Genomic DNA, 11,580 nt, shown 5'->3' on the forward strand with positions numbered 1-11,580 from the left:
AGTTTCATAGTTTCAAGTCTTGCATTTAAGTCTTTAATCCATTTTGAATTTATTTTTGTATATAGTATAAGAAAGTAGTCTAGTTTGATCTTTTTGCACACAGCTGTCCAGTTTTCCCAAAAGCATTTATTGAATAGGCTGTCTTTTTCCCATTGTATGTTCTTGTCTTCTTTGTCATAGATTAATTGCCCACTAAAGTCTGGGTTCATTTCTGGGCTCACTCTTCTGTTCTATTGATATATGTCTGCTTTTGTGCCAATATTATATTATTTTGATTACCACAGCCTTGCAGTATAATTTTAAATCCAGTTCTTTCTATATTAAGATTGCTTTGGATATTTGAGGTCTCCTGTGTTTCCATAAAATTTTAGAATTTGTGCTAGTTCTATGAAAAATCCCACTGGTATTTTAATAGGGATTGCATTGAATCTGTAGATTGTCTTGGGTAGTAGAGTCATTTTAACAATATTAACTCCTCCAATCAATGAGCACTGTGTATCTTTCCATCTGTGTTGTCTTTAGTTCCCTTCACCGGTGTCTTATGGTTTTCCAAGTACAGGTCATCTATCTCATTAGTTAAATTCATTCTTAAGTATTCTGTTCTGTTTGATGCAGTTACAAACAGGATTGTTTTCTCAGTTTCCCTTTCAGATAGCTCACTGTTAGCATATGGAAAAGCAACAGGTTTCTGTATATTAATTTTGTATACTGCAACTTTACGAAATCTTATGATGAGTTCTCATAATTTTTTGATGGTGTCTGAGGATTTATTGGGGCTTCCCTTGTGGCTCAGATGATAAAGAATCGACCTGCAATGCTTCTTCGGTGGCTCAAACAGTAAAGAATCTGCCTGCAATGCAGAAGACACAGGTTTGATCCCTGGGTTGGGAAGATTCCCTGGAGAAGGAAATGGCAACCCACTCCAGTTTTCTTGCCTAAAGAATTCCATGCACAGAGGAGCCTGAAAGGTTACAGTCCATGGGGTCGCAAAGAGTTGGACATAACTGAGTGACTGACTAACACTTAGGATTTATTATGTATAGTATCATATCACCTGCAAAGACTGGTGGTTTTACTTCTTCCTCTCCAACATGTATTCTTTTTATTTCTTTTTCTTCTCTAATTGCTATGACTAGGATTTCCAATACTATGTTGAACAAAAGTGGCAAGTGTGGGCATTCTTCTCTTATTCTTGACTTTAGATAAAATGCTTTAAACTTTCTACTGTTAAGTATGATGACAGCTGTGGGTTTGTCATATATAGCCTTTATTATTTTGAGGTATGTTTCTTTTATATTCACTTTGTTGAGAGTCTTTATCAGAAATGGATATTGAATACTGTCAAAAGCTTTTTACTACATTTGTTGAAATGATCATATCATTTTCATTCATGAATGAAATTTGATTAGTGAATATCAAGCCACTTTGATTGATTAGTGAATACTGAGCCATCCTTGTATCTCTAGGATAAATCCCACTTGACTATGGTGTATGATCCTTTTAATGTACTGTTGAACTCAGTTTGCTAACATTTTGTTGAGGATTTTTGGGGATATTGATCTGTAACTTTCTTTTTTGTGTATGATACCTTTGTCCAGTTTTGGTATCTGGGTGATGTTGGCTTTGCAGAATGAGTTTGGAAGCATTACTTCTGCTTTAATTTTTTGAAGTGTGAAAGGGATAGGAGTTAACTCTTCTCCAAATGTTTGGTAGAATTCACCTGAGAAGCTACCTTCTCCTGGACTTCGTTTGCTGAGAGTTAGTTTATTACTGATTCAATTTCATTACTGGTAATTGGTCTGTCCATATTTTCTATTTCTTCCTGGTTCAGTCTTGAGAGAGGGTACATTTCTAGGAATTTGTCCATTTCTACAAGGTTGTCCATCTTATTGTCATACAGTTATTCATAGTAGTCTCTTAAACAATCGTTTGTATTTCTGCAGTATCATTTATAACATTTCCTTTTTTATTTTTTGTTTGGGCCTTCTCTCTTTTTTACTTGATAAGACTGGGTAAAAGTTTATCAATTTTATTTATCTTTCAAAGAAATAATTTGATTTCACTGATCTTTGTTACTGTTTTTCTAGTCTCTATTCACTTATTTTTTGCTCTGGTCTTTATGATTTCTTTGTTTCTACATAGTTCAGTTTTTGTTTGTTTGTCTTTTTCTAGTTTCTTTAGGTGCAAGTTTAGGTTGTTTATTTGAGCTTTTTTTTCTTTCTTAAAAAGCTTCTTTCATTATACACTTCCCTCTTAGAACTGCTTTTGCCTTCATCACCTAGATTTTGGATTGTTGGTCTTCTCTTTTATTTTTTTCAGGAACTTTTTGTTTTCTCTTTGATTTCTTCAATTATGTCACTTAATTTTTGAAAGATTTTTGCTGGATTAGTGTAACAGGTTAACTTTTTTTTTTTTAATATTATTTTATTAGTTGGAGGCCAATCACTTCACAACATTTCAGTGGGTTTTGTCATACATTGACATGAATCAGCCATATAGTTACACGTATTCCCCATCCGGATCCCCCCTCCCCCCTCCCTCTCCACCCGACTCCTCAGGGTCCTCCCAGTGCACCAGGCCCGAGCACTTGACTCATGCATCCCACCTGGGCTGGTGGTCTGTTTCACCATAGATAATATACATGCTGTTCTTTCAAAACATCCCACCCTCACGTTCTCCCCCTTACAGCACTTCAGAGAATGTTATCCCACTGTCCCATGGCTTGTATTATTTCTGATGAGAAGTGCAATCTTTCCTGTCTGAGTCCATCCTTGCATTCCTATGATAAACCATACTACTTAACAGTAGTATTTAGCACTCTCTGGATAAACTGTGGAAAATTCTGAAAGAGATGGGAATACCAAACCACCTGACCTGCCTCTTAAGAAACCTGTATGCAGGTCAGGAAGCAACAGTTAGAACTGGACATGTTAGAAGAGAACTAGACTCTTCCAGAAAATTACTAGAACTAATCAATGAATATAGTAAAGTTGCAGGACATAAAATTAACACACAGAAATCCCTTACATTCCTATATACTAACAATGAAAAAACAGAAAGAGAAATTAAGGAAACAATACCATTCACCATTGCAACAAAAAGAATAAAATACTTAGGAGTATATCTACCTAAAGAAACAAAAGACCTATACATAGAAAACTGTAAAACACTGATGAAAGAAATCAAAGAGGACACAAACAGATGGAGAAACATACCGTGTTCATGGATTGGAAGGATCAATATTGTCAAAATGGCTATTCTACCCAAAGCAATCTATAGATTCAATGCAATCCCTATCAAGCTACCAACGGTATTTTTCACAGAACTAGAACAAATAATTTCACAATTTGTATAGAAATACAAAAAACCTCGAATAGCCAAAGTAATCTTGAGAAAGAAGAATGGAACTGGAGGAATCAACCTGCCTGACTTCAGACTCTACTACAAAGCCACAGTCATCAAGACAGTATGGTACTGGCACAAAGACAGAAATATAGATCAATGGAACAGAATAGAAAGCCCAGAGATAAATCCACGAACTTATGGACACCTTATCTTTGACAAAGGAGGCAAGGATATACAATGGAAAAAAGACAATCTCTTTAACAAGTGGTGCTGGGAAAACTGGTTAACCACTTGTAAAAGAATGAAACTCGAACACTTTCTAACACCATACACAAAAATAAACTCAAAATGGATTAAAGATCTAAATGTAAGACCAGAAACTATAAAACTCCTAGAGGAGAACATAGGCAAAACACTCTCCGACATAAATCTCAGCAAGATCCTCTATGACCCAACTCCCAGAATATTGGAAATAAAAGCAAAACTAAACAAATGGGACCTAATGAAACTTAAAAGCTTCTGCACTACAAAGGAAACTATAAGTAAGGTGAAAAGACAGCCCTCAGATTGGGAGAAAATAATAGCAAATGAAGAAACAGACAAAGGACTAATCTCAAAAATATACAAGCAACTCCTGAAGCTCAATTCCAGAAAAATAAATGACCCAGTCAAAAAATGGGCCAAAGAACTAAACAGACATTTCTCCAAAGAAGACATACAGATGGCTAACAAACACATGAAAAGATGCTCAACATCACTCATTATCAGAGAAATGCAAATCAAAACCACAATGAGGTACCATTACACGCCAGTCAGGATGGCTGCTATCCAAAAGTCTACAAGCAATAAATGCTGGAGACGGTGTGGAGAAAAGGGAACCCTCTTACACTGTTGGTGAGAATGAAAACTAGTACAGCCACTATGGAGAACAGTGTGGAGATTTCTTAAAAAACTGGAAATAGAACTGCCATACGACCCAGCAATACCACTTCTGGGCATACACACTGAGGAAACCAGATCTGAAAGAGACACGTGCACCCCAATGTTCATTGCAGCACTCTTTATAATAGCTAGGACATGGAAGCAACCTAGATGCCCATCAGCAGATGAATGGATAAGGAAGCTGTGGTACATATACACCATGGAATATTACTCAGCCGTTAAAAAGAATTCATTTGAATCAGTTCTAATGAGATGGGTGAAACTGGAGCCCATTATACAGAGTGAAGTAAGTCAGAAAGATAAAGAACATTACAGCATACTAACACATAGACATGGAATTTAGAAAGATGGTAATGATAACCCTATATGCAAAACAGAAAAAGAGACACAGAAGTACAGAACAGACTTTTGAACTCTGTGGGAGAAGGTGAGGGTGGGATGTTTTGAAAGAACAGCATATATATTATCTATGATGAAACAGATCACCAGCCCAGGTGGGATGCATGAGACAAGTGCTCGGGCCTGGTGCACTGGGAGGACCCAGAGGAGTCGGGTGGAGAGGGAGGGGGGAGGGGGGATCGGGATGGGGAATACGTATAACTCTATGGCTGATTCATGTCAATGTATGACAAAACCCACTGAAATGTTGTGAAGTAATTAGCCTCCAACTAATAAAAAAAAATTAAAAGAAAAATAAAAACAAATACACCAATAATAAAAAAAAAAAAAAAAAAAAAAAGAACTGGACATGGAACAATAGACTGGTTCCAAATAAGAAAAGGAGTACGTCAAGGCTGTATATTGTCACTCTGCTTATTTAACTTATATGCAGAGTACATCATGAGAAACACTGGGCTGGAAGAAGCACAAGCTGGAATCAAGATTGCCTGGAGAAATATCAGTAATCTCAGATATGCAGATGACACCACCCTTATGGCAGAAAGTGAAAAGGAGCAAAAAAGCCTCTTGACGAAAGTGAAAGAGGAGAGTGAAAAGTTGGCTTAAAGCTCAACATTCAGAAAACTAAGATCATGGCATCTGGTCCCATCACTTCATGGGAAATAGATGGGGAAACAGTGGCTGACATTATTTTTGGGGGCTCCAAAATCACTGCAGGTGGTGATTGCAGCCATGAAATTAAAAGACACTTATTCTTTGGAAGGAAAGTTATGACCAACCTAGACAGCATATTAAAAAGCAGAGACATAACTTTGTCAACAAAGGTCCGTCTAGTCAAGGCTATGGTTTTTCCAGTGGTCATGTATGGATGAGAGAGTTGGACTGTGAAGAAAGCTGAATGCCAAAAAATTGATGCTTTTGAACTGTGATGTTGGAGAAGACTCTTGAGAGTCCCTTGGACTGCAAGGAGATCCAACCAGTCCATCCTAAAGGAGATCAGTCCTGGGTGTGCACTGGAAAGACTGATGCTGAAGCTGAAACTGAAACTCCAATACTTTGGCCACCTCATGTGAAGAGTTGACTCACTGGAAAAGACTCTGATGCTGGGAGGGATTGGGGGCAGGAGGAGAAGGGGATGACAGAGGATGAGATGGCTGGATGTCATCACCAACTGGATGGACATGAGTTTGAGTAAACTCCGGGAGTTGGTGATGGACAGGGAGGCCTGGCATGCTGCAGCTCATGGGGTCACAAAGAGTCGGACACGACTGAGTGACTGAACTGAACTGAACTGACCTATTGTTTCCTATTATGTGCCTAGATTCATTTCTCACTCAGTTAATAAGTAAAATTACTCTCTAGCTTTCCATTTTGTACTATCATTTTCTGGATTGATATCAGGGTTACACAAGTCCTATAAATGATTTAAGAAAATTACATGCTTTTCTTTTTATAAATTTTTAATTATACAAGTCAGACTTAAATTCACTCTCCTTGTAAAAAAGTAAAATGTGGCAGATGCAGTGAATCTGTATTCTGTCAACTTAGCCAAGCTAAGCTGGAGCTTTGTTTCCATAGTTTTCCTTCCTGAGTTACTTACAGGGTAGGTTAGACCACAAGAGGCATTTGCAATAGATTTGGATGATAGAAGAAGAGCAGCCATATTGTTCTCGCTCTTACAAGGATCTTCTCCTTTACCTCCTCCAACTCCTGGGTCAGGTGCATGAGTATGTTTAGCTCTGTAGCTAAAGATATTAGCTTCTTCTGCAGATCTAATACCATCAAAGTTGGAAGTGTAGAAGAGGTGAGGGCCTGATCCAAGTGCCAGTTTGTCCTTATGAATTCTAGCATATTTTTACAGGTCCATTTCCCCTTGTTTCCCCCACACCTCATGTAACTTTACTTCCTGGCTGTCTGTCCTAATGACTTCAGGTTCCAGACACTAAAGAAACAGCCCTTCATCAACCATTTAAACAGTTCTCATAATGGTGTAGGGGAAAATCTCTATAAAAAAGTAAACATACATGACACACATATATTCATATCTACGTGTGTGTGTGTGTGTCCATGTTCTGCTTCTCTTATTGAACTCTGAATGAGTCACAGTTGGCTATTGGCAATGATTCCAGAGGAACGGAAATTTAAAGGACAAATTCTCTGAATGGTTCTAGTTTACTTAGAATTGGTTCTCTGATCTTATTAAAAATATCACAGGCCCCGTTTATAGTAGAAAAGATTATGCTGTAGTCAGTGAAGTGCAGAGGCCAAGTGATTTAATTTATCAACTTTACAGACCTGCAATGAAGCCAGGGCTTTGGGTAACCAAGTGTTTTCTGCCAGAGGACAATTTAGTGGCAATAAGAAAGATAATGGTATTGGTTCCATCTAAGTGTATTGAAGGCTATGGGAAAAGAAAATGAAAAGCCCAAGGCTTAGGGATTAACCAGCCACTTGGTAGCAGGTTAGTTACACATGACTACCTCCATCATGAAAGGAGAAAACATTTGATAGTTTCATGATATTTAAAAGCTTTTCTCCAAGAGAAAAAAAAATACTCCATAGGCCATTAGATAGTGGAGCAGACTTGTGACTACAGCCAGAAGAGGCAAACCCATTACTACCAAATGTATCTGTTCCTATCAGATTGAATTGTTGACCTTTCCAAAGTTGAAGGGGCCCAATGTGGTCAAGTTGCCACCAAATGGTTGGTTGGTTCCCTTGAGAAATGGTGCTATATTGTAGGTATTCAACTTGGTTGTTGACAGTCAAATGCCTGTCATTTGAGTTGGATATTCAGCTACATCAGCCTTTGCAAGAGGGTACCAATGCACCTGGGCCCATGTGTAGCCTCCATCTTCCTCCATGTGCCCATTATGTCAGCACTAAAGTGGCCAATGAAAGAAGCTGGCTGATAGCAAATGGCTTAACTAGTATCAAATTTAAAAGTAAATTTCTTTATCATTCCCCCAAACATAGTCATCATTTTCCATTTTGGAGACCTTTGAAATTATGGTTGATATAACACAAAGTATTAATTTCTCACTCCTAATCAATGTCAATAAGCTTCATTGCTAGCTAACATGAAAAACTCTGCCTTAAAAAAAAATTGAAACCTTTCTTAACAATATTAAGCTTAAGCTTGGCAATTGTGCACATGTGCTACAAAGATAATTATATCCTATTGGGATATTTATTGTCTATATTTCATTCTTGTTTATTTAGATACTCAAAAATTTAGATGCAAACATTGTTTGGCACCACTACTTTTTGCCCCTTATTTATTTCAGTGACTTCCATGCGAGGCATAAAACTGAACCTTCATGATTTTAATTTTATATTATCTGTATAAAATGTTAAAAGCTTGATTTTGAAGTCAGAAAATCTGTTGGAAATACCACCTGGCTTTTTTTAACACATAATTCCAGAAAGATCAAATTTTCTGCCCAAGGTCACACAATTTGTTCATGGAAAAGATGGGACTAAAGTGAGATGTTTCTACTTCCTTAAAATTATGTTCCTGGACTTCCCTGGTGGCACAGTGGGTAAGAATCCATCTACCAATGCAAGGGACGCAGGTTCAATCCCTAACTGGGAAGATTCCACATGCCTCAGAGCAACTCACCCCATGAGCCACAGCTACTGAGCCAGTGCGCTAGAGTCCTTCAGCTGAAACTACTGAGCCCAGGTGCCACAACCATTGAAGCCTGAAAGCTCTAGGGAGGCAGGTCAGGTGGTCTGGTATTCCCAACTCCTTAAGAATTTTCCACAGTTTGTTGTGATCCACACAGTCAAAGGATTTGGCATAGTCAATAAAGCAGATGATTTTCTGGAACTCTCTTGCTTTTTCAATGATCCAACAGATGCTGGCAATTTGATCTCTGGTTCCTCTGCCTTTTCTAAAACCAGCTTGAACATCTGGAAGTTCACAATTCATGTACTACTGAAGCCTGGCTTGGAGAATTTTGAGCATTACTTTGCTAGCATGTGAGATGAAAGCAATTGTGCAGTAGTTTGAACAACGGACTGGTTCCAAACTGGGAAAGGAGTATGACAAGGCTGTATATTGTCACCCTGCTTAAACTTGTATGCAGAATACATCATGCAAAATGATGGGCTGGATGAAGCACAAGCTGAAATCAAGACTGCTGGGAAAAATATCAATAACCTCAGATATGCAGATGACACCATCCTTATGGCAGAAAGTGAAGAAGAACTGAAGAGCCTCTTGATGAAAGTGAAAGAGAAGAGTGAAAAAGCTGGCTTACAACTCAACATTCAAAAAACTAAGATCATGGCATCTGGTCCCATCACTTCATGGCAAATAGATGGGAAAACAGTGAGAGCCTTTATTTTGGGGGGCTCCAAAATCACTGCAGATGGTGACTGCAGCCATGAAATTAAAAGACACTTGCTCCTTGTAAGAAAAGCTATGACCAACCTAGACAGCATATTAAAAAGCAGAGACATTACTTTGCCGATAAAGGTCTATCTGGTCAAAGCTATGGTTTTTCCAGTAGTCATGTATGGATGTGCGAGTTGGACTATAAAGAAAGCTGAGTGCCGAAGAATCGATGCCTTTGAACTGTGATGTTGGAGAAGACTCTTGAGAGTCCCTTGGACTGCAAGGAGATCAAGCCAGTCAATTCTAAAGGAAATCAGTCCTGAATAGTCATTGGAAGGACTGATGCTGAAGCTGAAGCTCCAATACTTTGGCCACCTTATGCGAAGAACTGATTCACTGGAAAAGACGGTGATGCTGAGAAAGATTGAAAGCAGGAGGAGAAGGAGATGACAAAGGTTGAGATGGTTGGATGGCATCACCGATTTCACGGACATGAGTTTGAGCAAGCTCCAGGGGTTGGTGATGAACAGGGAAGCCTGGCGTGCGGCAGTCCATGGGGTCGCAAAGAGTCAGACACGACTGAGCAACTCAACTGAACTGAACTGAAGCTCCAGGGACCGGAAGCCACAACTCCCAAGCGCCTGTGCAGCAGCCACTGAAGCCCTCACACCTAGAGCCTGTGCTCCAACAACAAGAAACACCACAGCAATGAGAAGCCCAGGAACAGCAAGGAGAAGCCCAGGAACCACAACTAGAGAAAGCTGGAGTGCAGCAACAAAGACCCAGTACAGCCAAGGATAAACAAATAAATGAAAGCATTGTGTACATGTCAAATATATTGTATTAAAAAAAATTATGTTCCTATGTAGCACATGAATGTGTTTTGAAGAAGCACTTTTCAGACCTTGGAATCCCCACTGAAGTAAAATCTAACTTTTAATACGATCATTTTGGACTCCAAGTCCAAAAATTTCAGTCCACTAAAAGAATTACTGTTGTGGTGAATAAGTGTTTATGGAGTTCACTGCAGGATACAGATCCTTCTCAGACTCAGATGCGGAGTGGACCCACACAGCAGAGCTTGCTCTCTCTGGCCTAAATATGGGGCAACTTGAGGTTCTGGGGTCTGGCTCCAAAACAGCAGAATTTCCAAGTCAGCGTCCATTTAATCAGCCTGGTCTGGGGACTGTATCAGGGCTACAGGGAAGTTGGGTCCATATCCTGCTTCTCAGGACTCGCAGACCATTATTCCAACACCCCCACCCCCCATCCCCGCTCGTCCTGATTCTCCTCCAGGAGGCCAGGCACTTTATCCTTCTGCCCGCCTCCCTGCCCCCCACTTGCTCCCCACCCATCCCCAACACATTTAAGGACTGTAGCCAATCCCAATTACGTCCGATTTTGTTGTGCTGCAGGCTTTTTCTTTTCTTTTTTTTAACTGTCAACAATAGCTGTGCTCCATCAACTCGACAAACAAGTCAGCTTATGCCTGCATTTACAGGGAGCTGTAACGTGTACCCGTAATTAAAGCGCTTTCTGAACCAACTAGCTGGGGGTGACTTCAGGGAACCAAACGCCGAACACCAGCAACACCTGGAAGGATACTGCCTTCTGTTCTTTGGTACAAACTGGCAAAGAGAAACCGGGTGTCAGACCTGAACTGCAGCCCCCGGAAGGGTCTCCGCGGGTCTCCGAATCCAGCCCCCCAGCTCGAAGACGCACGACTTTGGAAGGGGAGCGGCCAGGAGGCGGCGAGGGCGGCGCGGGGCAGACAACCGAGGTCCCGCGGCGCGTGTGGTGCGCGTGCGCTCGGGCACGGGTCTGCGCGGCGTCACGGACACAAGGGGCCGGAATGCCGCGCAGACCCAGGTGGTGAAGGGGCCGGAGGGGTAGGGGCAGTGTCGGACACGGCGGCTCTGCACCGCCGTGGCTTTGGAGCCGCGGTCGGGAAACTGCCGCGCCTGCAGTCCCCAAGCTTCACCGCCAGGGGGCGAACACCCCACGACGCGGGGGCTCAGGACCGTGCGCGGACCCGGGGAACGCAAAGGCGGTGGCCACCCTACTGGGCGGCCGCCCTTACCTCCAGGTAGTACAAGTCCAGGGTCGTGATCTGCGAGTCCAGGAAGTCTTCGTAGGTGTTGAACTGCGTGACTATATTGTCCACGGTGGTCGACGCTTCGTCCTGATCCATCGCGGTTGCCTTGGCCGAAGCGTCCCTAGCTACGGAGGCGCGGGGCAGGGTCAGAAGATTCCACCCACTTCTTCGCTTCCAATCAGTTAGAAACCGGTGCGGAGTTTGGGGCGTTAATCCCACCCCCGTGTCTGGTTACGGTTTCAGGTTCCCGCCTCACTCCTAGGAACGCCGTCTCACGTTACCCTCCCCAAGTCCAGGCCTGACGACTTCAGTAGACTCGTACTTAGATAAAAATGAGTACCTTTGGAAGAGAGGCAATTGCAATCCACAATTGAAAAGGGTGAAACTCCTCCCAGGCTATGTAGACAAAATACTACAGATCAGAGCTTCTAGTCTCCTAAAACAATGCTGTGTTGAG

The 11,580-nt window shown here is 41.2% G+C and overlaps 1 protein-coding gene across 2 annotated transcripts in view; it reads right to left on the reverse strand.

Moving 5' to 3' along the window:
* Nucleotides 1-11,219, reverse strand: part of CFAP299 (cilia and flagella associated protein 299) — a 623,215-nt gene extending 611,996 nt beyond the window's left edge. For both annotated transcript variants that reach the window (XM_065914730.1, XM_065914729.1), the window contains exon 1: nt 11,109-11,219. In XM_065914730.1, coding sequence (XP_065770802.1) covers nt 11,109-11,219 — 111 coding nt within the window. The remainder of the gene's footprint in view (nt 1-11,108) is intronic.
* Nucleotides 11,220-11,580: the final 361 nt, after the last annotated feature.

Source organism: Muntiacus reevesi, chromosome 22 (genome assembly GCF_963930625.1).
Source record: "Muntiacus reevesi chromosome 22, mMunRee1.1, whole genome shotgun sequence".
NCBI classification, from domain to species: Eukaryota; Metazoa; Chordata; class Mammalia; order Artiodactyla; family Cervidae; genus Muntiacus; species Muntiacus reevesi.